This window comes from Salvelinus sp. IW2-2015, linkage group LG23, assembly GCF_002910315.2.
Source record: "Salvelinus sp. IW2-2015 linkage group LG23, ASM291031v2, whole genome shotgun sequence".
NCBI lineage: Eukaryota > Metazoa > Chordata > Actinopteri > Salmoniformes > Salmonidae > Salvelinus > Salvelinus sp. IW2-2015.
The window spans coordinates 26,368,275-26,395,654 of record NC_036863.1 but is presented as its reverse complement, the minus strand read 5'-3'; the positions used below and the strand labels follow the sequence as shown (position 1 = coordinate 26,395,654).

Here is a 27,380-nt window from a genome sequence, read left to right as displayed (position 1 = left end):
CTGGGGAGCCAGGCKCAGCCAATCATAATGAGTTTTTCACCACAAAATGGCTTTATTACAGACAGAAATACTCCTCAGTTTCATCAGCTGAGGAGGGGATGTAAACTAATTTGTGCACAAAATTTGAGAGAAATAATATTTTTCTGCATATGGAACATTTCTGGGATCTTTAATTTCAGCTCATGAGACATGGGACCAACACTTTACATGGTGCATTCATATTTTTGTTTAGTATCTGTGCTAACCTTTGTTCTAGGTGTGATACACACTTCTTAATGTACTGAATATATGGTGAGTTTCTTTCTTGCAGCCCTACGGTACTTAAATGAGCTATATGTCATATGTTTCCATTGTAATTTCAGAAAATGTCCTTAATATACAGTATCTACAGTAATAGTGGAATGATAGTTTCACAATATTTTTCCACAAATGTTTTGGAGCCACACAAAATTGCATTCTAATGGTGCAGCCTTCTTATTGGTCAACAAAAGATGGACCATCTCTTGTTGTCAAATTGACTGGGGCCAGCAATGGGCAAACTTCTAACATCTCTCAGCCCCAGTCCATTTGACAAGAAATTTGCTAGCCCCCGTTAATTTTACAATATTTTTTTACCAAAAAAGAAGGCTGCACCATTAGAATGCACTTTTGGTTGAGCCCAATAACGTTTTTGGGGATGAAATGTTGTGAAACACTAATGTTCCACCATTTCTGTAGATATGACATTTTCTGACATTACGATGCAAAAATATTACATACAGCTCCTTTAATGTATTTGTTCTGTGTCTGAGCTCCCTCACAGTGAGTGTTTCTGGTTTTATTCTTTCAATTTGTGTCCAATTGAAACCTAAACAAGGTGAGGGGAGTTATTACTAATCAGCCACCTCAATTGATCAATCAAGTAAAAGGGTGGAGTGAAAACAATGTGCCCATGGAATGAGTCTGACAGGAGTCTAATAACCAAAAACGTTCTTTTCATGTCAAGGACAGATACTAGCTGCTGCCATGTCAATCTCAGAACTGGTATTATTTAGCTACTGCATTACATATGTAATATGTAGCATCTAAAATAATTTCGTTTTTACATGATTATTTGGACTCACACATTGTCTATTTCCATCACACAGAGAAAAAAACAATTACAACCAAATTTTTATTGGTTTGTTTATACCAATCATTACACAGATACATCTATAAACAAAGGATAAAAGAACTGTACACTTGTACTTGATACCTAAACCCCACATGAATATTGCTACTGCTGGTTTGTGTATTTGACAGCTCAAATGGATGTACAGTTTCTCAGCATCCAAGGAACCATAATCGCCAGTATATTTCACACTTATGTACGTCTTTAGCTTGGCTAAGAACACAATCCCATTTTTTACCATACTCACAATGTACCATTACACACTGCATATAGAAAGTTGAAAACCCCTTTTAATAGCAGCTATACAAATTTATTGCAATGCTATCACAGAACAGAGACAACCAATTACACCCAATGCACAGGCCTGATAGGGAGGAACCCCAGTACTAGGGAATAGGTTTATTAAGCAGAATGGTAAAGAAAAACATAATGAGTACAAGAGTTAACATATGGAACACAGCTTAAACATTCTAAAATGTTTTCCTCATTATAAACAATAAAACAATGTGTTCCCCCTTGAGTTAATTCATCCCCACCACACAATGCAGGTTACATATACCGTCCCTCATATAGCCTATGGAATGTTAGTCTCTCAGACAAGCTCTGTTGTTTTGACCGGATCCTGTAAACGACGTGCTTGCATGTTCTTGGTGTAGTAACCTGTCCCATTCCCACCCCTCTCCCATATCGAAAATAAAAACCGTTGACATTTACAATGACCGTAATTGTTCCAGAGATGTAAAAACATGGGATGCAATGAAATCCCCATCTCCAATTGTATTTTTTATTTCATAAAAAAATGTGTTTCTACAATCAAACTACTAAAAAACCTGCATTTAGAAAATAGTCGATAAAAATATACCCCTGAATTGTACAAGAAAAAGAGGTACAGGGAGCACTGATAAAAGATGTGGTTTGAGAGATGTTATTCGGCCGCCTCTTCCTCTTCTTTCTGTTCAGGTTCTTCTGGTGCCTAAAATTAAAACATAACGGAATAAAACAGTTGCAATAGTTGAGAGAACTTATTTATAATTTACATTCAATATCTTATGTTTAAAACAGTATAAGGTCATAAACTATCAATTTGATGTGTTTTTCTTGTCCTTATAAGACAAAATGCCTACATATTCCAGCAGCACCTTACCTCTTCCTCAGCTTTGGCTTCTCCATTCTCTGCGGGCACCTCCTTCTCTTCAGGCTCGGTCTTCTTCACCTCTTTAGCCTTCTTGGGCTTAGGTGCTGCCTTCTCCTTCTGTAAATAAATATGTTTAATGGGATAAGACACCGTAAGTCCTTAATTGCAATTAATTTACTATTAAATGTACATTTGAAATGTCTGCATTTCCTCACCTTTGGCTTGGGTTCTGCCTTTGCAATTGCAGGTTTCTGCAATGAAAGATTTGTGATTCTTAGCTGAAATTCTGTTTTTGTGTGCATCTTTAATTAAAGTGTCAATAATGGTGTGTACTACTCACATTTACCAATCTCTCAGATCTCCTCTTAGGCTGAAATATTTCAAAAGAAAATACCAATTATTTACTCATAAAACGGGAGCAACGTTTGACATGGGTTGCTGCTGACCCCTGGTGGCAGAACAATGGAATTGTATTTTGAACATTTAAATTCTTACAACCAGTGATCACCGTGATTAAATACAACACACATTATATTTGAGTAAGATGTTTATCACTCACCTCTGCTGCCTCAACATCAGCGTTTGCCTATAATAATAATAAAATGTTAGTGACAGCTCAGCAGGGCAACCGTGTTAGGTGGGTTTTACTGGGGGAGGGGCAGTTTAAATGCCAAGAGTATTAGGGGAATTATGTAATCCAAAAAAGGCGTAGGGAGGTAAGGAAAAGCATTGCAGCGTGTTATGGTCACAGTCTCGTTATAACTGCTTATTTTTTCCACTTACATCACCCACAAACTACCTAATAAACGGATAATAGTGTGAACTTGCTCAGATCATGTTRCCATTGCCTATGACTATACCATGTTGCCTGTAATCTCTACCGAGAGGGGAATACCGACTCCGCCTACTCCCGACGCATTCATTCACTCGTGATGAATGGGATTTGCCAGGCAACATGACTGTGCTCGCTACTCAGACCAGACAGTCTACTATGCGTTCCCGCCATTCATTCGAATTTCAAACTCCGAGATCCTCAGCGATTCTCCAAATGGTTACAGAATCTACTAGAATCCCCAGCAACAAGAGCGCCTCTGTGATGTCGACGAATCGCCATTGCATAACACAGAATTGGCTCGAGCCAACAAAAGGGCACACGGAAATGTAATTAAACCAAATATTTTAACGATGCAGCATGTTACATTAGCGCACTTTAACGCATTTTACGTTGTGTAACTATGAACTTTTATATTGCAAAATAAGAAAAACGTCGTCAGTTCTCGCCTTGCTCACAAGGGCAGCCATGACACAAGTCTTCGTGCCCTTTTCAAAGCGCCCTAGAAGCAGTCTTCTGCATGTGCATACCGCCCACCGTGCGTTGAGCATTATATGCTACCAACAATTAAGTTATATTTTAATGATGCAGTATTTCAATAAGTGTAAATGCAATGTAATCGAAATGTTATGTGCAATAGACTTTGCCTAGTAAAAAAAAATCGGTCACCAACTTTATTTCTGCAGAATCGCCATCTTACGACGTAGTTAGCGATCTACACCTCTTTGTCCTTTTATAGGTTAATGTATTTGTAAACAACCACAATGAAGACGTGACAAAACCCCAATTTGAAATTGATCTGATAGAGTAAATATTAGGCACCAAACATGTAACCAGTCCCAATTTTCGAAGACTAAAATCACAGCTTGAAAAAGTAGAAAACCCGCCACTTCCCCAAATCAAAACAGACCGATACATTTTAAACTCCTGACTGAACACAGCAGTGCAGCGATGTTGCAGCGGAGCGGAACAAAACATGGATATGCGGCTACATTTTACATGCAAAAATAAATGCATTTGTTTTATCTATCAAAGGATATATACAACCAATAAAACATATTCCACTTACTTTGCTCCTTTTAGGCATGGCTGTTTTGCGTATTTGTTCAAATAAAGAGGGAACTGTTCCAAAACGGAGCAAGAAAAATACTGTATGTTGGTATAAGATTCAAACACTACGTTCTATTACAGCGTAGCAAACCTTAATGTTCCATTGGAACAAAAACTAGCTCAAACCGGATTGGATTCTCCCCCTCCCTCCCTATTGAATTCATTATAGCATCAATCTGACGGACAAGCTACTCTCCGCCCCTGGTAGCCATTGATTGGCTTTAGGAGCCGTCAACACATTTTCAAATCATAGCGAGATACCTGTGTGGATAATTTTACATGGCAATCAGATCTATATGTATTTGTCTTTAGATGAGCAGTCATCAGGGGGTAACCATGACACATTTTTATWTTTATCTCCATATCGTTTTGCCCATATACCTTTTTTTTTGCAAAAGGTTAGAACTGCAAGCTCCACATATGGATATTCCCTAAATTTACACACAATACCCATTATTATCAGAACATTAGGCTACCAACAATGCATTATCTTGATACATGTATTTTAGACAAATATAGACAACAGTCCTACTTCACTAGGCAAAAATACAAAATATTCAGTACAAATACCCAGCACCGGGTAGAAAGAGAGGGGTGTGTGCTTCCCTAGCGACAGCTATTGTAAATAATCAAAGGAAAATGGCGACCGGGTAGGTCTGGTTGCTATTGCAACCTTGTCAAAAGGTTGTTACCGTCAATTTCCTCCTATGTGAGTATATAATTCCATCGGTAACGTTTACAAATTGTAGCCCAGTTTTACCGGTAAAGCTGTGTTCAAACTCTGAAGTTGTGTCGACATGTTTCTCTGTAATAGTCTAGCACAGGGCACATGATGTTCGTTCTCCTACTGGAAGAGATTGACTCATAGTTTATCTCCCTTTCCAAAACTGTCATCTGCTCTTCAACCTTATGACTATCCTTCCTGGCTCTTTTTAGCACCATAAGCGTTGCAGACTAAAGAGTAAGACGTCTCCCTGATATAAGGGTAAATGCCACATTTGGGAATATATAAAAACAAAAATGTCATTGATTTTACCGAGTTACAGTTCATATGAGAAAATCTGTCAATTAAATTCATTAGGCGCAAATCTATGGATTTCACATGACTGGGAATACAGATTTGGCATCTGTTGGTCACAGATACCCCCTCCCAAAAAAACAATGGGCCTCAGGATTTTGTTAGAGGTATTTTTGTGCATTCAAATTGCCATTGATAAAATGCAATTGTGTTCATTGTCTGTAATTTATGCCTGCCCATACCATAACCCCACCGCCACCATGGGGCACTCTGTTCAAAATGTTGACATCAGCAAACTGCTCGCCCACACGGCACCGTACATATGGTCTGCGGTTGTGAGGCCGGTTGGACGAAATGCCACATTCTCTAAAACGATGTTGGAGGTGGCTTATGGTAGAGAAATTAACATTACATTTTCTGGCAACAGCACTGGTGGACATTCCTGCAGTCAGCATGCCAATTGCACACTCCATCAAATCTTGAGACATCTGTGGTGTTGTGTGACCAAACTGCACATTTTAGAGTGGCCTTTTATTGTCCCCAGCCCAAGGTGCACCTGTGTAATGATCTTGCTGTATTGTCTTGGCAAAGGAGAAATGCTCACTAACAGGGATGTAAAGAAATGTGTGCATTTTAAAGAAATAAGCTTTTTGTGCATATGGAAAATGTCTGGGATCTTTTATTTCAGCTCATGAACATGGGACCAACACTTTACATGTTGTTTATATTTTTGTTCAGTGTTGTACACAGAAATCTGTTAAACGACATCACATGTGGAATGGATGGGCAAGCAGTTAAGTGCTATGACAAAGTGATGTTGATCCAAGGGAGTTTTCCCCATAAGTATAATTTAAATCTTCTCAGATCCACAAACACCAAATCCTGTTTTGACCACAGTAGCCAATAGAATACTGTCCATGTATGTTGCCATCAAATCATTAACAGGAGACGACGCTGGGCCAATTGTGTGCCGCCCTATGGGACAACCAATCACGGTCGATTATGATACAGCCTGGAATCGAACAAGGGTCTGTAGTGACGCCTCTAGGACTGAGATGCAGTGCCTTAGACCGCTGTGCCATTCGTGACCCCAATCTGCCATGGATTGGTGCTAATTCCTTTATTGTGCTAGCAACCTGCAGCTTGATAACATAATGCCCTGTGATGATACCTTATTGCACAGTTCACTGTTAGGGCAAGGCCAGAATGGCATGTTGATTTCATCAGTATCCCTGATTTCCAATGCTTTCTCAATGGGAGTCATACATTGACAGTCGGCAGAGATGACGCTTTCATATCCATACAATTTCTACGGACAGAAAGTTCAGATGTGTTGAACTTTTGAGGGGCCGATGGATACGCAATCATCCGTTTAGAAAAGAGAGAATTTTATACAGCTAGGACAGTATACCATATACCAGGGTATTTGGAAATAGCCACTGGATGTTTTTTTCAAAACCGTTAACTATTTATTTTAAGTTCAGCTACTTATTAATTCAATAKCTGCATTCAACTTGAGCAATAGGTTAGAATATAAAGCAGATTGTGTTTTTCATTTTGAGTTTACCATAGTTCCCTAGAACAGTTGAGCCAGTCATGTTTGTTTGTAAATAGCACAAAGCGGGAGCAGGTCCAACTGTGTATTGACAGGGGTCCTGTTTTATACTGAAAGTCAACTGTGTTATTTTTACTTCAATAGAGTGATCAGGGACCTGAACTATAGTTTTCCTTCACAAAAAATACATTAATTTTCATCAGATGACAACAGAAGTGCAACTCTATTTGGCTGGCATCCACACAAGTAGGCTAAATTAGCTTACAATGAAAAAGCAATATATTTTTTGCAAAAACTATACATGACCATACTTCTGTTTATAATAGAAATAATGTAGCCAGCTACATTTCCTAACTTTTTTCTCAAAGTTAATCTTGCATTTTACCAGAGAAAAGTAYGCTGGCTACACAGAAAAGTACCATAGAAAATTAGCTACACATAAGACAGAGTGCTGTCTGCTGATAGAATGATGTTTGTGAATTCTGGAGAGGTGCAACCAAATGAGTCGTCTGCTGAGTAGAAATTTAAATAAGAAGCATTTCAGATCTGTGTTTACAAAACACAGGAAGATATTTCTTATGCATTTTCTTTTTTTCCTGTGTGAAAACTAATTGTTCTGCGTTAACGTGTACCCTACGTTTAACTTGCGACTTATCTAAGTGGCTGAATTAATAAGGTGGCTGGACATCATATTTTGTTGACTTTATGCCATGTTTGAGAAGTCAAAGCCCTTTAAATGCGTTATCTGTACAGGTGCCACTGCTATCTTTTTTTATATTCTTCTGTTTTTTTTTCTCCTCTCCGTTCTTGGCTGTCTACTTCTCCCCCATCTTCTCAGAGCAGGCAGGCCCGTTGCCCTAGCGACTCCAGACTCCACACAGACACAGCGTGTACACATGCTGCTCCAGAGCCAGTACTTTTCATGTGCACAATGTCTCATTCACTTTTAAATGTCCAAACTCACCAAAAATGATATTTGGTTGCTCCTACTTCCTACCTACAGTACATTCGGAAATTATTCAGATCCCTTCCCTTTTCCACATTTTGTTACGTTACAGCCTTATTCTAAAATGAATMAAATATTTTTTTCCCTCATCAATCTACACACTAGCCCATAATGAGAAATTTTGCAAATGTATTGAAAATTAAAAACGGATACCTTATTTACATAGGTATTCAGACCCTTTGTTYTGAGACTCAATTGAGCTCAGGCACATCATGTTTCCATTGATCATCCTTGAGATGTTTCTACAACTGGATTGGAGTCCACTTGTGGTAAATTCAATTGATTGGACATGATTTGGAAAGGCACAAACCTGTCTATATAAGGTCCCACAGTTGAGAGTGCATGTCAGACCAAAAACCAAGCCATGAGGTTGAAGGAATTGTCCGTAGAGCTCCCAGACAGGATTGTGTTGATGCACAGATCTGGGGAAGGGTACCAAAACATTTCTGCAGCTTTAAAGATCCACAAGAACACAGTGGCCTCCATCATTCTTCAATGGAAGAAGTTTGGAGCCACCAAGACACTTCTTAGAGCTGGCTGCCTGGCCAAACTGAGCAATCGGAGGGCCTTGATCAGGGGGTTGACCAAGAACCCGATGGTCACTGACAGAGCTCCAGAGTTCCTCTGTGGAGATGGGAGAACCTTCCAGAAGGACAACCATCTCTGCATCGTTCCATCAATCAGGCCAGATGGAAGCCACTCCTCAGTAAAAGGCACATGACAGCCTGCTTGGAGTTTGCCAAAAGGCACCTAAAGGACTCAGACCATGAGAAACAAGATTCTCTGGTCTGATGAAACCAAGATTGAACTCTAGCCTGAAATCCAAGTGTCACGTTCCGGAGGAAACCTGGCACCATCCCTACGGTGAAGCATGGTGGTGGCAGCATCGTGCTGTGGGGATGTTTTTCAGTGGCATGGGGCTGGGAGACTAGTCAGGATTGAAGGAAAGATAAACGGAGCAAAGTATAGAGAGATCCTTGATGAAAACCTGCTCCAGAGCGCTCAGTAGTGCATTCAAAAGTATTTAGACCCCTTGATTTTGTTACATTACAGCCTCATTCTAAAATTGATTAAATAGTTTTTTTCACGTCATCAGTCTACACACAATACCCAATAATGACAAAGCAAGACCAGGATTTTATTTTAGATAGCTGGCCGCTAGACTAACTTACCAATCAAAAAAATGTTTTGCTGACATGGGCTAATTGAGTGACTCAGTGAATGACATAACGAGGAAAAACTGCTGATGTGTAAAAGTCTTGCTTGCTTCCCTCTCCTAATTGTAATGTTATTTTTTCGTTTTGGTTAATTGATCTGCGGGCCACCAGTTGCCCATCTATGTTCTAAAGATGTCACAACAAAAAGCCCCATAACCAATATTTGTTTTTATCTCAAGTCCACACATACAAGTATGCATTGTTCCCTTCTAGAGATTTTTGTCAAATTAAATGTAGCCTATAGAATATTTACCATTAAAAACACTATTAGTATAACGAAACATGGTGGAGGTATGGCCTTGTTAATATCACCAATTTTTCCTTCCTTGCTCTAAGCTGGTTTAGTAGGCGGGAAAACTCTACTGCACAATTTGCTCCATCTTTCTATAAGGGACTTGGTACATGTATGTTAAAAAGGATGTGGAGAAGAAAAAAAAGAAAAAAACAGGGTTGGGAGGGAGTGGTTGCCAGGAGGGTTTCAGATAACCGCTCTGAGTGTTCACTTAGGAGGCCTCTGTCACAGCTGCAGCCTGTTGCCATCGGCCTTCTCTTGCCCTCTCCGTTTTCTAATTTTCCCGCTCGATCTCTTGAGTCCCTGATAGTAACAGAGGAAGGAAAGGGGCTCCCTTTCAAGAACATGCCATTTAGCAGCACACCACTTCCACGGACCAGTGGTGACCAAATACAGGACCATTATTTTGTCCGAATGGAACTAATATATACTTGTAGATACTATACCCCATGCAGATTTATTTTAAGGGAAGAATGTGCTGAATATTTCTGTTTTCACTGGAGTCAAACATAATTCTACCACTCTATCATTTCAAATGTGAAACCCAAGCACAATGGCACAGTGAAATAATTTGATGGAGAAGTTTTCATATCTTTAGGGTGTTAGCGCCCTTAAATTAATTGTGATGCAGTAAATGCAGCGATCAGTATGAATACATGGAGGGTTTTAAATTAGAAATCTCCCATAATCCTCAGGATAGAGCTTGAGGTGGATGAAGGAAGGTAAAGGTGACCTTGACGTGAGACACTTCCTGTGGCTTGATCAAAGCTTCTTTGAGGGGCAACACTTCTGCTGACGTCTCCACCCCTTCTAACCAGCTGTCGTACAGTCTCACCTGTTGGCCTTAGAGTTCCACTGTGATACTGTGTCTCTGTGTCAGAAACCACACTCTGTTATCAGTTTGTTGCCTGAAGTTTGTATTTTTCTCTCTTCCCCCAGTTAATTCCAGAAATGGTCAGCAGGCCACAGTCAAGTAAGGTAAGCGATGTAAACCTGAGATATATGGAGTATAAACTCCTAAAATATATATAATAAAAATTAATTGGTATATTTTCATAGTAGCTAGGCTTATTTCACAATCTTGCAATAGGAAACTACAAATATTTAATAGATGTGGGACTATGGATGATGACGGACAGATGCACAGTCCAATGGGAGCAAGTGGCAGAGAGTGACGTCCTCCCTCTGTCTCTCCCAGGCGTGCTGATGATGTCTCTGATCTGGAAGTACTATGCTGACCCAGTGACGGTTCTGCCCAGTAAGTGGCTTTTCTCCTCTAGAGCGAATGGTGGCCTTCCCATCTGGAGTAGCAGGTAAGCCAGATTACAGTGCCTGCCCTGAGAGGGGCTCTTAACACCAGGCGGGGTTGCGTCTTCAATGGCTCCCTATGTAGTGCGCTATTGTATTAATGCTCTTCCAGGGCTCCAGACTGCGACCATATAGTTGTATTTTGTTACCCTTTGACTTGGCTTTGCAAGTTAAATTTTTTGTTGGTCACACTGGTGCGAGCTGTACATTCTACCTGGTCACCTCACTCAAAACGTCTTATTTTTTTTGCACATAAAACCATTATTTGGTCTAACAGTGAAGTGCATGATTCCTGTAATGAAAGTGTCTGCCCTGCTGCTGTGCCTGGTTCACACTTTTACAATCGAGATATATGATATGGCTTTGAAATACGGAGCTGTGCGTCGGCCATTACGAGTGCACTAGGCCTCATTGGGTAGTAGGGTTGAACTTGGTAGGAAATTGTGTTCAATCCATTGAACTCATTAAAACATTTATACATTTTCCCAAGTGTATAATAAGACATTTTTAGATTTTTTTATGTCACCTTTATTTAACCAGGTAGGCCAGTTGAGAACAAGTTCTCATTTACAACTGTGACCTGGCCAAGACAAAGCAAAGCAGTGCGACAAAAACAACAACACAGAGTTACACATAAACAAAGTACAGTCAATAACACAATAGAAAAATCTATTTACAGTGTGTGCAAATGTAGTAAGATTAGGGAGGTAAGGAAATAAATTGGCCATAGTGGCGAAATCATTACAATTTAGCATGAACACTGGAGTGGTAGGTGTGCAGATGATGATGTGCAAGTAGAACTACTGAAGTGCAAAAGAGCAAAAAAGGGGATGAGGTAGTTGGGTGGGCTATTTAGATGGGCTGTGTACAGGTGCAGTGATCGGTAAGCTGCTCTGACAGCTGATGCTTAAAGTTAGTGAGGGAGATATAAGTCTCCAGCTTCAGTGATTTTTGCAATTTGTTCCAGTCATTGGCAGCAGAGAACTGGAAGAAAAGGCTTTATTACTGACACTTTTAGTGAGTTTGGTACACATCCGGTGGATAGAGAGCCGTTTATTATGTTCAACATAGGAGGGCCGAGCACAGGAAGCAGCTCTTTCAGTAGTTTAGTTGGAATAGGGTCCAGTATGCAGCTTGAAGGTTTAGAGGCCATGATTATTTTCATCATTGTGTCAAGAGATATAGTACTAAAACACTTAATTGTCTCTTGATACTAGGTCCTGGCAGAGTTGTGCAGACTCAGGAAAGCTGAGCTTTGGAGGAATACGCAGATTTAAAGAGGAGTCTAATTTGCTTTCTAATGATCATGATCTTTTCCTCAAAGAAGTTCATGAATTTATTACTGCTGAAGTGAAAGCCATCCTAACTTGGGGAATGCTGCTTTTTTTATATGGGGCTTTGGTGACAAAACGGATGGCACTGTGATAGACTACATCCAATTTGCTGAGTAGAGTGTTGGAGGCTATTTTGTAAACGCCGAAGTCAAGGATCGGTAGGATAGTCAGTTTTACGAGAGTATGTTTGGCAGCATGAGTGAAGGAGGCTTTGTTGCGAAATAGGAAGCCGATTCTAGATTTAATTTTGGATTGGAGATGCTTAATGTGAGTCTGGAAGGAGAGTTTACAGTCTAACCAGACACCTAGGTATTTGTAGTTGTCCACATATTCTAAGTCAGAACCATCCAGAGTAGTGATGCTAGTCGGGCGGGTGGGTGCGGGCAGCGAACGGTTGAAAAGCATGCATTTAGTTTTACTAGCATTTAAGAGCAGTTGGAGGCCACGGAAGGAGTGTTGTATGGCATTGAAGCTCGGCTGGAGGTTTGTTAACACAGTGTCCAAAGAGGTATACAGAATGGTGTCGTATGCATAGAGGTGGATCAGAGAATCACCAGCAGCAAGAGCAACATCATTGATATATACAGAGAAAAGAGTCGGCTCGAGAATTGAACCCTGTCGCACCCCCATAGGTCCGAGGTCCGGACAACAGGCCCTCCGATTTGACACACTGAACTCTATCTGAGAAGTAGTTGGTGAACCAGGCAAGGCAGTCATTTGAGAAACCAAGGCTGTTGAGTCTGCCGATAAGAATGCGGTGATTGACAGAGTCGAAATCCTTAGCCATGTCGATGAAGACTGCTGCGCAGTACTGTCTTTTATTGATGGCGGTTATGATATCTTTTAGGACCTTGGGCGTGGCTGAGGTGCAACCATGATCAATTGGAAACCAGATTGCATAGCGGAGAAGGTACGGTGGGATTTGAAATGGTTGATAATCTGTTTGTTAACTTGGCTTTCGAAGAAAGGCAGGGCAGGATAGATATAGGTCTGTAACAGTTTGGGTCTAGAGTGTCTCCCTTTTTGAAGAGGGGATGACAGCGGCAGCTTTCCAATCTTTAGGGATCTCAGACGAGATGATAGAGAGTTTGAACAGGCTAGTAATATGGGTTGCAACAATTTCGGCGGATAATTTTAGAAAGAAAGGGTACAGATTGTCTAGCCTAGCTGATTTGTAGGGGTACAGATTTTGCAGCTCTTTCAGAACATCAGCTATCTGGATTTGTGTGAAGGAGAAGCGTAGAGGGGGGGGTGCTTGGGCAAGTTGCTGCGGGGGGTGCAGTGCTGTTGGTAGGGGTAGCCAGGTGGAAAGCATGGTCGGCCGTAGAGAAATGCTTATTGACATTTTCGATTATTGTAGATTTATCGGTAGTGACAGTGTTTCCTAGCCTCAGTGCAGTGGGCAGCTGGGAGAGGGTGCTCTTATTCTCCATGTACTTTAGTGTCCCAAACCTTTTTGGAATTTGTGCTACAGGAAGCAAATTTATGTTTGAAAGAGCTAGCCTTTTCTTTCCTAACTAACTGTGTGTATATTGGTTCCTAACTTCCCCGAAAAGGGGAAGCATATCGCGGGGGCTATTCAATGCTAATGCTGTACGCTACAGGATGTTTTTGTGCTGGTCAAGGGCAGTCAAGTCTGGAGTGAACCAAGGGCTATATTTGTTCTTAGTTCTACATTTTTTGAATGGGGCATGCTTATTTAAGATGGTGAGGAAAGCACTTTTTAAAGAATAACTAGGCATCCTCTTGTGACGGGATGAGGTCAATATCCTTCCAGGATACCCGGGCCAGGTTGATTAGAAAGGGCTGCTCGCTGAAGTGTTTTAGGGAGCGTTTTACAGTGTTGAGGGGTGGTCGTTTGACGCGGACCAATTACGGACGCAGGCAATGAGGCAGTGATCGCTGAGATCCTGGTTGAAGACAGCAGAGGTGTATTTAGAGGGCAGGGTGGTCAGGATGATATCTATGAGGGTGCCCGTGTTTACGGATGTAGAGTTGTACCTGGTAGGTTCCTTGATAATTTGTGTGAGATTGAGGGCATCTAACTTAGATTGTAGGACGGCCGGGATGTTAAGCATATCCCAGTTTAGGTCACCTAACAGTTCGATCTCTGAAGATAGATGGGGGCAATCAATTCACATATGGTGTCTAGGGCACAGCGGAGGGCTGAGGAGGGTCTATAACAAGCGGCAACAGTGAGAGACTTATTTCTGGAAAGGTGGATTTTTAAAAGTAGGAGCTTGATCTGTTTGGGCACAGACCTGGATAGGATGACAGAACTCTACAGAACATCTCTGCAGTAGATTGCAACTCTGCTCCCTTTGGCAGTTCTATCTTGGCGGAAAATGTTGTAGTTGGGGATGGAAATTTCTTTTGGTGACTTCCTAAGCCAGGATTGAGACACGGCTAGGACATCAGGGTTGGCGGAGTGTGCTAAAGCAGTGAATAAATGGTAATGGTTTATGGTTACAGAAGTCAACAAATGATAGCGCCTGGGGAATAGGAATGGTACTGGGGGCTAAAGAGCCTTGGTTAACCTCTACATCACCAGAGACAGAGGAGGAGTAGGATAAGGGTACGGCTAAAGGCTATAAAAACTGGTCGTCTAGTGCGTTGGAAGTAGAGAATAAAAGGAGCAGATTTCTGAGCGTGATAGAATAGATTCAGGGCATAATGTACAGACCAGGGTATGGTAGGATGTGAGTACAGTTGAGGTAAACCTATGCATTGAGTGACGATGAGAGAGGATTCGTATCTGGGGGCACCAGTTAAGCCAGGTGAGGTCTCCGTATGTGTGGGAGGTGGGACAAAAGAGCTATCTAAGGCATGTGGAGCGGGATTGAGGGCTCTTCAGTGGAAATGGCGGGTAAATGGCGATAAATGGGCAGAACGGGTCAGTTAGGTACATACAGGACCTGAGTTCGAGGCTGGGGCCGACAGATAAACAAAATTAGGTACCGTGTTATTGAAACAGGCCGGGGGGGGGGGCATCAGCTGTGTAGCCGAGTGATCAAAGGGTCCAATGAGCATTTAACGGGAGCCGTTCGGTAGTCACTACTACGCTAGGCGAGCGGGAGACATGACATTAACAGAATGCATCAGTGATTCGTATTTCCTGCAACTTTCTAAATATGCAACACAGGAATGCCCCTGTCTCGTGTGTGTCTGTGTGTTCTGCGCATATGATGATTCCAAGATGGCGTAGCAGTGTAGACGTGTTTCTTTAGTCCTCTCGTGTACGTTCGTATTTTTTCGTATTTCTTGTATATATTTTAACATTTTTTTTCTATCTCTTTTCGATTTTTAATTCGATTATACCTTCCGGTAACCTACCTCACCCAATGTGATACGGAATCGCTATTATTTTTTACTTTGGAACACTTTCAAGAACCCCCAGTAGCTAACCAGCTAATCAGCTACAAGCTAATTTAGCCATTTTTTGCCGCTGCTAGCAGCTTTTACCTTCTGCACAGACACCAGCCCTGTTATTAGCCTGGATATTACTCACCAATTTACCAGCATCGGACTGTCTCCGACAACAACGCCGGATTCTGCCGTAATCCCTGAGCCACTACTTCTGATCCTCACAGCTAGCTTGCAGCTAGCGCAGCTAGCGCCACTGCCACGAAGCTAGCACCAGTTAGCAAACACAATTCTACAATTCACAACCTCTCTTTCGCCATCGCCATCCGGCTTGGATTCTCTGTCGACACGACCACGTCTGGTCTGCAGACGAATACCCCATCCGCTGTGCCTCAACCGGCCTCCGTCTGAGCAGACCCTCCGTCTGAGCAGACCACCCCCGGGCTACTAACTTTAAACGCCGGTGCTAGCTTAGTGGAGGCCTCCCTGCTCCATCTACGGTGCCCCCTGGACACTATGATACTTGGCTACATAGCTGATGCCTGCTTGACTGTCCATTAATTCACGGTACTCCATTCTGTTTATTTGTGTTTTATCTGTCGGCTCTGTGCTTTAACTCAGGATCTGTGTGTAGTTAATCCGACCCTCTCTGCCTAGTGTCGCCATTTTTACCTGTTGTTGCTGTGTTATGGACTAGCTGCTGTTATCTTACCTGTTGTTTTAGCTAGCTTCCCAATCAAGACCTGCAATCACTTTATGCCTTATTGTATGTCTCTCTCAAATATCAATATGCCTTGCATACTGTTGTTCAGGCTAGTTTCATTATCATTGTTTTGGTTTGCAATGGACCCCGTAGTTCCACTCTCGTACCTCTGATACCTCCTTTGTCCCACCCCACACATGCGGTGACCTCACCCATTGAGACCAGCATGTCCAGAGATACAACTCTCTTATCATCACCCAGTGCCTGGGCTTGCCTCCGCTGTACCGTGCCCCACCATACCCCTGTCTGCACATTATGCCCAGAATCTATTCTACACGCCCATAAATCTGCTCCTTTTTATCTTTGTCCAACGCTCTAGGCGCCCAGTTTTGATAGCCTTTAGCCGCACCTCATCCTACTACTCCTCTGTTCCTCGGTGATGTGGAGGTAAACCAGGCCCTGCATGTCCAGTCACCTCATTTGTTGACTTCTGTGATCGAAAAAGCCTTGGCCTCATGCATGTCAACATCAGAAGCCTCCTCCCTAAGTTTGCCTTCCTCACCGCTTTAGCACACTCTGCCAACCCTGATGTCCTTGCCGTGTCCGAATCCTGGCTTAGGAAGGCCACCAAAAATTCTGGGATTTCCATACCCAACTATACAACTTTCCGTCAAGATAGAACTGCCAAAGGGGAGGAGTTGCAATCTACTGCAGAGATAGCCTGCAATTTTCTGTCATATCTTCCAGGTCTATGCAAACAGTTCGAACTTCTAATTTTAAAAATTAATCTCTCCAGAAATAAGTCTCTCACTGTTGCCGCCTGCTACCGACCCCCTCAGCTCCCAGCTGTGCCCTGGACACCATCTGTGAATTGATCGCTCCCCATCTAGCTTCAGAGTTTGTTCTGTTAGGTGACCTAAACTGGGATATGCTTAACTTCTTGCAACTATAGGGGGTGCTGTTCCGCATTAGCATATTTGTGTCTCCAAATTAACTGCCTCGTGCTAAATTCTTGATCGTACAATATGCATATTATTGTTATATTGGATAGAAAACACCTTCTAGTTTCTATAGAAGTTGGAATTTTGTCTCTGAGTGGTAACGAACAATTTCTACAGCATTTTCATGACAGGGTTCAGATTTCAGAAATTTTTACCTCTGATCTGGGGTCTGTTTATAAGGCGACAGTGAATGCTATGAAGAAACCGCAACCTGCCTACGTCTTCCTCTGGGTGTCTGTACGTCATCACGTTTTCATGAAATCGATGGGACGTTCACAGCCATTACAAAAGACCAAAATGTACAGAGACCCCCTTTCTCAACGTGCGCCTGAAGCGTCAAGGCCATCGGACCTGCCTCGTTCCAAATCGTTTTCTAACCAGCAATATTTCTCCGGTCATGTTTTCAGTCGTTATAGTTGTTAAAAACATCATAATGTAGTTAATTTGAACGTTTTATATCAATTTATATCCGTTTAGTGCGATTTTGAGGAATTTCTTTGTTGTGCACTCTGAAAGTTTGGACACGTTTTAGGGTGTCGGTCGTTGGTGGTGGACATTTCGAAGGACAGAGGACATCTATCGACCCAAAAGACGTTTATAACATAGAAAGGATACATTGCCCAAGAATCTGATGGAAGAACAGCTCAAAGTAAGCAATATTTAATATGATAAATCGTGTTTCTGTCGAAATATTTTAAACGCATATTTCGCCATTTTGTTTGGTATAGCTTCACTTGGCAACCCTGTATTGAAAAGTAAGGATAATTTTAAAAATGTAAATCAGCGGTTGCATTAAGAACTAATTTGTCTTTCGATTGCTGTCAACCCTGTATTTTTTAGTCAAGTATATGATTAGCTTTCAATTAAACTAGATCACTCTGATAGATGACGTCAGACATATTGAGGCTTGATTTCCTAGTATTTTTATTGTGTAACCACGGTTTTGTATGGCTAAATATGCACCTTTTCGAACAAACTGTATATGTATATTGTAAAATGATGTTACAGGAGTGTCATCGGAAGAATTCTGAGAAGGTTAGTGAAAAAATTAATATAATTTTGGCGGTGATTACGTTATAGCGCTCTTTGGCTGGAATCGATGCTCTGGTAACGTTTGCACATGTGGTATGCTAACTTATCGATTTATTGTGTTTTCGCTGAAAAACGCTTAGAAAATCTGAAATATGGTCTGAAATCACAAGAACTGGGTCTTTCCATTGCTATGCTTGTCTATTTTATGAAACTGTTTTATGATGAGTAAATTGGTCATACACGTTGCTCTATTAGTATTCTAGTCGATTTGTGATGGTGGGTGGCAATTGTAAACTGTTGATTTCTACCTGAAATATGCCACTTTTTTCTAACAAAAACTATCCTATACATGACTATGTTATCAGACTGTCAATCTGAAGAGGTTTTTCATTGGTTAGTGGATATCAATATCTTAGTGAGCCGAATTGGTGATGCACCTGAAGGGAGTAGAAACTGATCGGAGTTAGAATAGTGTTGTATTTGCTAAACGTGTTTAGCTAATAGATTACATTTTTGTCTTCCGTAAAACATTTAAACAAAATCTGAAATTGGTGGCCTTTATAATCACAAGATCTGTATCTTTCATCTGGTGTCCTTGGACTTGTATTTAATCGATATTTTAGATGTACTATCTTAACTTTTGAAGCTTAGCTAAGCTCATGCTAATTAGATGTGTGGGGGCGGTGGGTGGTGGTGCTCCCGGAACCGGGTCAGAGGGCTCGTGAAAGGTTAACATCCGGCAGTCCTACAATCCAAGCTTGATCCCTCAATCTCACACAAATTCATCAAGGAACCCACCAGGCTACAACCTACATCCGTAAACAGGGCACCTATATGACATATCCTGACCACTGCCCTCAAATACACCTTGCTGTCTTCAACAAGATCTCAGCGATCACTGCCTCATTGCCTGTATCCGCCACGGGTCCGCGGTCAACGACCACCCCTCACACTGTAAACGCTCCCTAAAACACTTCGCGAGCAGCCTTTCTAATCCCTGGCCCGGGTATCTGGAAGGATATTGACCTCATCCCGTCAGAGGATGCCTGGTCATTCTTTAAAAAGTGCTTTCCTCACCATTTAAAAGCATGCCCTTCAAAAATTGAGAACAAGAACAATATAGCCCTTGGTTCACTCCAGACTGACTGCCTCGACCAGCACAAAAACATCCTGTGGCGAACTGCAATAGCATGAAAGCCCCGCGATATGCACTGTTCAGGGAAGTTCAGGAACCAATACAACGCAGTCAGTCAGGAAAGCAAAGGCCAGCTTTTCAAGCAGAAATTTGCATCCTGTAGCTCAATCCAAAAAGTTTTTGGGATCTGTAAGTCATGGAAAAAAGAGCACCTCCTCCAGCTGCCCACTGCACTGAGGCTAGGTAACACGGTCACCACTGATAAGTCCGTATAATCGAAAACTTCAAAACATTTCTAATGGCTGGCCATGCCTTCCTCCTGGCGACCCACTATGCCAACAGCCGCCCCCCGCGCACTCGCCAAGCCTCCCCAGCTTCTCCTTACACAATCCAGATAGCAGATTTCTGAAAGAGCTGGAAAACACTGACCCTACAAATCAGCTAGGGCTGACAATCTGGACCCTTATTTCTAAATGTCCGCCGCCATTGTGCACCCCCTATTACCAGCCTGTTCAACCTCTCTTCGTCATCTGAGATCCCCAAGGATTGGAAAGCTGCCGCGGTCATCCCCTCTTCAAAGGGAGACACCCCTGGACCCAAACTGTTACAGACTATATCATCCTGCCCTGCCTTTCAGGTCTTCGAAAGCCAAGTAACAAACAGATCATGACCCATTCGAATCCCACCGTACCGTTCCGCTGTGCAATCGGTTCCGACGGTCACGGTTGCACCTCAGCCACGCTCAAGGTACTAAACGATATCATAACCGCCATCGATAAAATACATTACTGTGCAGCACGTCTTCATCGACCTGGCCAAGGCTTTCGACTCTGTCAATACCATATTCTTATCGGCAGACTCAGTAGCCTCGGTTTTTCTAATGACTGCTTGCCTGGTTCACCAACTACTTTCAGAAGAGTTCAGTGTGTCAAATCGGAGGGCATGTTGTCCGGTCCTCTGGCAGTCCTCTATGGGGGTAGCCACAGGGTTCAATTCTTGGGCGACTCTTTTCTCTGTATACATCAATGATGTTGCTCTTGCTGCGGGCGATTCTCCTGATCCACCTCTACGCAGACGACACCATTCTATATACTTCCGGCCCTTCTTGGACACTGTGCTACTCCTCCAGACGAGCTTCAATGCCATACAACACTCCTTCCGTGGCCTCCAACTGCTCTTAAACGCTAGTAAAACAAATGCATGCTTTTCAACCGGTCGCTGCTGCACCCGCACGCCCGACTAGCATCACCACACCTGGGACGGTTCCGACTAGAATATGTGGACATCTATAATACTAGGTGTCTGGCTAGACTGCAAACTCTCCTTCCAGACTCATATCAAACATCTCCAATCCAAAATCAAATCAAGAATCGGCTTTCTATTCCGCAACAAAGCCTCCTTCACTCACGCCGCCAAACTTACCCTAGTAAAACTGACTATCCTACCGATCCTCGACTTCGGCGATGTCATCTACAAAATAGCTTCCAATACTCTACTCAGCAAACTGGATGCAGTTTATCACAGTGCCATTCGTTTTGTTACTAAAGCACCTTATACGACCCCACTGCGACCTGTATGCCCTAGTCGGCTGGCCCTCGCTACATGTTCGTCGTCAGACCCACTGGCTCCAGGTCATCTACAAGGCTATGCTAGGTAAAGTGCCGCCTTATCTCAGTTCACTGGTCCGATGGCTACACCCACCCGCAGCACGCGCTCCAGCAGGTGTATCTCACTGATCATCCCTAAAGCCAAAACTCATTTGGACGCCTTTCCTTCCAGTTCTCTGCTGCCTGCGACTGGAACGAATTGCAAAAATCTCTGAAGTTGGAGACTTTTATCTCCCTCAACAACTTTAAAAATCTGCTATCCGAGCAGCTAACGGATCGCTGCAGCTGTACATAGTCCATCTGTAAACTACCCACCCAATTTACCTACCTCACCCCCCAATCTGCTTTAATTTATTTACATTTCTGCTCTTTTGCACACAGTATCTCTTCTTGCACATGATCATCTGATGATTTATCACTCAGTGTTAATCTGCTAAATTGTAATTATTCGATTTATTGCTACCTCATGCCTTTTGCACACATTGTATATAGATTCTCTTTTTTTTCTACCATGTTATTGACTTGTTTATTGTTTACTCCATGTGTAACTCTGTGTTGTCTGTTCACACTGCTATGCTTTATCTTGGCCAGGTCGCAGTTGCAAATGAGAACTTGTTCTCAACTAGCCTACCTGGTTAAATAAAGGTGAAATAAAAAAAAATAAAAAATGTCTACCACTGTTGCAGTTGATAACCGTCTTCTGGTAGATGGAGAAAGGCTTTCCCAAAAACCTTCTAATTTACTAGAAAGTAGTTTATGCCTGATTATTTGCATCAATCCATTGGATATTTGTTTAGCAAGCTCTACCATCACATGTGCACTACAAAACACTGGTTAACAACAGCCCATTGCTAGTTGCCACTTGAATTAAAGGGTAATGACACTCCAAAATCAAAATGTCTTATATTTTTCCCCCAGACCTAATAAAGGGTCTCCAGATATGGTTTTTAAACATTGTTGTGAACTTAAAACATCACGTTGTGTTGTTTTTCTACAAAAAAGGGAGATAAAAATCCTGGAACAAAACCAAGTAAGTTTAGTTTGGAATAAAAATTGAACCATTTTTATGGGGCCCTAGAGTGCCCACTTCATGAGGTGGTGAATTAGTGCCAATTTAATTAGGCCTACAGTACCTGTCAAAAGTTTGGACACGCATACTAATTCCAGGGTTTTTCTTTATTTTTACTATTTTCTACATTGTAGAATAATAGTGAAGACATCAAAACAATGAAATAACACATACAGTATATACATGTAGTAACCAAAAAAGTGTTAAACAAATCAAAATATATTTTATATTTGAGATTCTTGATGACAGCTTTGCACACTTTTGGCATTCTCTCAACCAGCATTTAAATTAACAGGTGTGCCTTATTAAAAGTTAATTTGTGGAATGTATTTCCTTTTGAGCCAATCAGTTGTGTTGTGACAAAGTAGGGGTGGTATACAGAACATAGCCCTATTTGGTAAAAGACCAAGTCCATATTATGGCAAGAACAGCTCAAAGCATGAAGGTTAGTCAATCTGAAAAATGTTAAGAACTTTGAAAGTTTCTTTAAGTGCAGTCACAAAAGCCATCAAGCACTAGGATGGGAAGATGGCACCGATAGAGATGGCAGCTTCACTTCTAGTTCTTAGGAAACTGTGCAGTATTTCGTTTTTTAATGTATTATTTCTTACATTGTTAGCCCAGAAAACCTGAAGTGTTATTACATACAGCCAGGAAGAAATATTGGATATCAGAGAGATGTCAACTTACCAGCTAATGTCCAGTCCTTAGTTAACAAAGCCGACGAAATCAGGGCAAGAGTTGCTTTCCAAAGAGATATCCGGGATTGTAACATACTCTGTTTCACGGAAACATGGCTAGCTTGGGACATGCTGTCAGAGTGAGTACAGCCAACGGGATTTTCAGTGCATTGCGCCGACAGGAATAAACATCTCTCCGGTAAGAAGAAGGGCGGGGGTGTATATTTCATGATTAACGACTCATGGTGTAATTGTAACAATATACAGGAACTCAAGTCCTTTTGTTCACCTGACCTAGAATTCCTCACAATCAAATGCCGACCATATTATCTCCAAAGAGAACTCTCCTCCGTTATTGTCACATCGGTGTGTATCGCCCCACAAGCTGATACCAAGACGGCCATCAAGGAACTTCACTGGACTTTATGCAAACTGGAAACCATATATCCTGAGGCTGCATTTGTTGTAGATTGGGGATTTTAACAAAGCTAATTTGAGAACAAGGCTTCCTAATTTCTATCAGCATATTGATTGCCATACACGAGCGAGCAACACGCTCAGCCATTGCTACTCTAACTTCCGCAATGCATACAAGGCACTCCCCCGCCGTCCTTTTGGCATATCTGACCATGACTCCATCTTATTACTCCCCTCCCATAGGCAGAAACTAAAACAGGAAGCGCCCGAGTTTAGGTCTATCCAACACTGGTCTGACCAATTGGATTCCACGCTTCAAGATTGCTTCGATCACATGGACTGGGGTATGTTCCGGTTAGCCTCAGAGAACAACATTGACGTATATGCTGACTCGGTGAACGAATTTATAAGGAAGTGTATAGGAGATGTTGTACCCACTGTGACTATTAAAACCTTCCCTAACCAGAAGCCATGGATTAATGGCAGCATTCGCACAAAACTGAAAGCATGTACCACCACATTTAATCATGGCAAGGCAACTGGCAATATGGCCGAATACAAACAGTGTAGTTATTCCCTCCGTAAGGCAATCAAACAAGCAAAGTGTCAGTATAGAGACAAGGTGGAGTCGCAATTCAATGGCTCAAACACGAGACCTGTGTGGCAGGGTCTACAGACAATCACGAATTACAAAAAGAAAACCAGCCTCGTCACGGACATCGACGTCTTTCTTCCAGACAAATTAAACCACTTCTTTGAGGACAATACAGTGACACCGATACGGCCCGCTACCAAAGACTGTGGGCTCTCCTCCTCCGTGGCCGACATGAGTAAAACATTTGGACGTGGTAACCCTTGCAAGGCTGCCGGCCCAGAGGGCATCCCTAGCCGCATCCTCAGAGCATGCCCAGACCAGCTGGCTGGTGTGTTTACGGACATATTCAATCAATCCCTATCCCAGTCTGCTGTCCCCACATGCTTCAAGATGGCCACCATTGTTCCTGTTCCCAAGAAAGCCAAGGTAACTGAACTAAATGACTATCGCCCTGTAGAACTCACTTCCGTCATCATGAAGTTCTTTGATAGACTAGTCAAGGACCATATCACCTCCACCCTACCTGACACCCTAGACCCACTTCAATTTGCTTACCGCCCCAATAGGTCCACAGACAATGCAATCGCCATCACACTGCACAATCTCATCTGGACAAGAGCAATACCTATGTAAGAATGCTGTTCATTGACTACAGCTCAGCATTCAACACCATAATACCCTCCAAACTCATCATTAAGCTTGAGTCCCTGGGTCTTGACCCCCTCCCTGTGCAACTGTCTCCTGTACTTTCTGACCGGCCACCCCCAGGTGGTGAAGGTAGGAAACAACATCTCCACTCCGCTGATCCTCAACACTGGGGTCCCACAAGGGTGTGTTCTCAGCCCCCTCCTGTACTCCCTGTTCACCCACGACTGCATGGCCATGCATGCCTCCAACTCAATCATCAAGTTTGCAGATGACACAACAGTGGTAGGCTTGATTACCAACAACAACGAGACAGACCACAGGGAGGAGGTGAGGACACTCGGAGTGTGGTGTCAGGAAAATAACCTCTCACTCAATGTCACCAAAACAAAAGAGATGATCGTGGACTTCACAAAACAGCAGAGGGAGCACCCCCCTCCCCCCCCATCCACATCGACGGGACAGCAGTGGAGAAGGCTGACAGTTTGAAGTTCCTCGGTGTACACCGACAAACTGAAATGGTCCAAGCCCGAAGACAGTGTGGTGAAGAAGGCACAACCGCACCTCTTCAACCTCAGGAGGCTGAAAAAATGTGGCTTGTCACCAAAATCCCTCACTAACTTTTACAGGTGCACAATCGAACGCATCCTGTCGGGCTGTATCCCTGCCTGGTACGGCAACTGCACCGCCCACAACCGCAGGGTTCTCCAGAGGGTGGTGCAGTCTGCACAACGCATCACTGGGGGCAAACTACCTGCCCTCCAGGACACCTAGAACACCCGATGTTACAGGAAGGCAAAAAAGATCATCAAGGACAAAAACCACACGAGCCACTGCCTGTTCACCTCACCACCATCCAGAAGGTGAGGTCAGTACAGGTGCATCAAAGCTGGGACAATCTCAAGGCCAGATTGATAAACAGCCATCACTAGCACAGAGAGGCAGCTGCCTACATACAGACTTGATATAATTGGCCACTTTAATAAATGGATCAATAGTCACTTTAATAATGCTACTTTAAGAATGTTTACATATCTTGCATTACTTCTCATATGTATATACTGTATCCCACACTATCTATTGAATCTTACCCGCTCTGTCACTGCTCATCCATATATTTTATATATTCTTATTTCTTTACTAGATTGTGTGTATTAGGTTTTGTTGTGGAATTGTTAGATATTACCTGTTAGATACTGTTGCACTGTCGGATTTAGAAGCCTAAGCATTTCGCTACACTCGCAATAACATCTGCTAACCATGTATATGTGACCAATAAAATGTGATTTGATTTGATGAAACTTGCTCTCATGAGGACCGCTACAGGAAAAGACCCAGAGTTACCTCTGCTGCAGATGATAAGTTCATTAGAGTTACCAGCCTCAGAAATTGCAGCCCAAATAGTGCACATAAAGATGAAGGCAAATTGAAAATAAAAAACATCTTCTGAATCTTCTGGTGCCCTAATTTTGACTTTCAAATCTAAAGAATTATAGCCTATTTGTTAACCTAATAATCATCACAATCACTGGATTAGGTTGCATATCAAAATATTTTTGTTGGGTTGCGACCAAATCATGGTCTAGTGCCACCAACTGAAAAAGTTAGTGCCACCAGGGGAAACTGGTTGTCTGGAGCGCTGTATTCAATTCATTCAACTCAATGTCTGTTTTGTTTTAACAGTCTGACTAGAACCGAGCAAGGATTTTAGCTTCATAGGTGGAGGTTTACATGGGCTCAATGAGAACAGAATTAATACCAGTTCCCCAAGCTTTAAAGTCATATACACTGAGTATACAAAACATTTTAAGAACACCTTCCTAATATTGAGTGCCCCCCCCCCCCCCCACTCTACCAAGGGTTTTATTTGTATTATCAAAGCGTTCCACATGGATGCTGGCCCATGTTAACGCCAATGCTTCCCACAGTTGTGTCAAGTTGGCTGAATGCCCTTTTGGGTGGTGGACCATTCTTGATACACACAGGAAACTGTTGAATGTGAAAAACCCAGCAGTGTTGCAGTTCCTGACACAAACCGGTGGGCCTGTCAGCTACTACCATACCCCGTTCAAAGGCACTTAAATATTTTGTCTTGCAAATTCACCCTCTGAATGGCACACATACACAATCCAAGGCTTTAAAATCATTCTTTAACCTGTATCCTCCCCTTCATCTACAATGATTGAAGTGGATTTAGCAAGTGACATCAATAAGAGATCATAGCTTTCACCTGGATTCACCTGGTCAATCTACAGGGGTCTGAATACTTTCCGAATGCACTGTATGTCATGGAAATGTTCTTGTTTTGTACACTCAGTGTATTTTGGAGAGAACTTTTCCTCAGCTCTGTTTAAACCCTAAAGTCTCGGTTTCTCTGAGAACAGTAATACCTACGGATAAGTCCCTGCCTGTAAATTTGTCATATTTTCATGGTTTGCATTTTTTAGCTTGATCTGTGACTTTCAGAATCTTGAATGCTTACGTTTAGAAATCAGGTTAGATGACATGGATCTGGTCTCTGGGACTGTATCTAACTGGTAGTATAATGATTCTTCATTAACCAGCTCTTGTGCCTGTGTTTCAGATGGTGTTGGAATCCCATGGCGGCTCGTTGTTTGTAACAAGGTAGTGGCTATAATGATCCAAGCAGTGGCTTGACAGCCTGAACGTTACTGTCTACGCTGTGAGACCAAATTATGCAATTGTATACTCTGGGCCTTGATATTTTGTTCATTTTTTTGTGTTGAATGTTTTTGAGAAACTGCACTGTTACATTTTAATAAATCATCAGGATTGTTTTGTAGCATTTTCTTTCTTTACCAATCCATTCCTCGTCATGAAACTACATCAGACTTCTCAAAGATGTCTTATGAACTAAGTCTGGCTTAATAATGGCTACAATTTGTTCCTTTTCTAAATTATTCAAGCCATTTCACTCTTTTACCTACATGCAACAGTGTTCTGCTGTGCATCTTTGTTTGTCGGTTGCCTACTTTATAACCCTCTTCCAGAATTATTATTATTTTGACATATCAATAAAAACCTGCAAAACATTATTTGTGCTTGGCATTGTAAGTTAAAGGGGGGCTGAACTTCCTGATTTGGCCTTATTTTGGGGCTTTGCTCATTAGAAATGCTAGCGGCCATGACAGAAGCGAAACAAGAGTTGTGTTGGG

General features: G+C 42.2%; 1 protein-coding gene and 1 long non-coding RNA gene across 2 annotated transcripts; one reads left to right on the top strand and one right to left on the bottom strand.

The window, feature by feature from the left end:
* Nucleotides 1-1,139: 1,139 nt before the first annotated feature.
* LOC111950491 (non-histone chromosomal protein HMG-14) lies at nucleotides 1,140-4,375 on the bottom strand. Its single transcript, XM_023968111.2, has 6 exons — nucleotides 4,187-4,375; nucleotides 2,845-2,871; nucleotides 2,626-2,655; nucleotides 2,501-2,536; nucleotides 2,295-2,402; nucleotides 1,140-2,123 (listed from the first exon to the last, which is right to left on the bottom strand). Exons 1-6 carry the CDS (start codon nucleotides 4,202-4,204, stop codon nucleotides 2,076-2,078), a joined length of 267 nt encoding a protein of 88 aa, XP_023823879.1. The 5' UTR covers nucleotides 4,205-4,375; the 3' UTR covers nucleotides 1,140-2,075.
* Nucleotides 4,376-4,831: 456 nt separating this feature from the next.
* Nucleotides 4,832-27,260, top strand: LOC111950492 (uncharacterized). Its single transcript, XR_002875499.3, has 4 exons — nucleotides 4,832-4,936; nucleotides 10,255-10,293; nucleotides 10,514-10,628; nucleotides 26,789-27,260. It is a non-coding gene; the product is annotated as an uncharacterized lncRNA (long non-coding RNA).
* Nucleotides 27,261-27,380: the final 120 nt, after the last annotated feature.

What these genes read in the sequence shown, in the direction of transcription:
- LOC111950491 (XM_023968111.2), bottom strand. An exon ending in CTGATGTTGAGGCAGCAGAG is followed by an intron (nt 2,656 to 2,844) that starts GTGAGTGATAAA and finishes GAAATATTTCAG; the next exon opens with CCTAAGAGGAGATCTGAGAG. An exon ending in AAGCCAAAGCTGAGGAAGAG is followed by an intron (nt 2,124 to 2,294) that starts GTAAGGTGCTGC and finishes TTTTAATTTTAG; the next exon opens with GCACCAGAAGAACCTGAACA.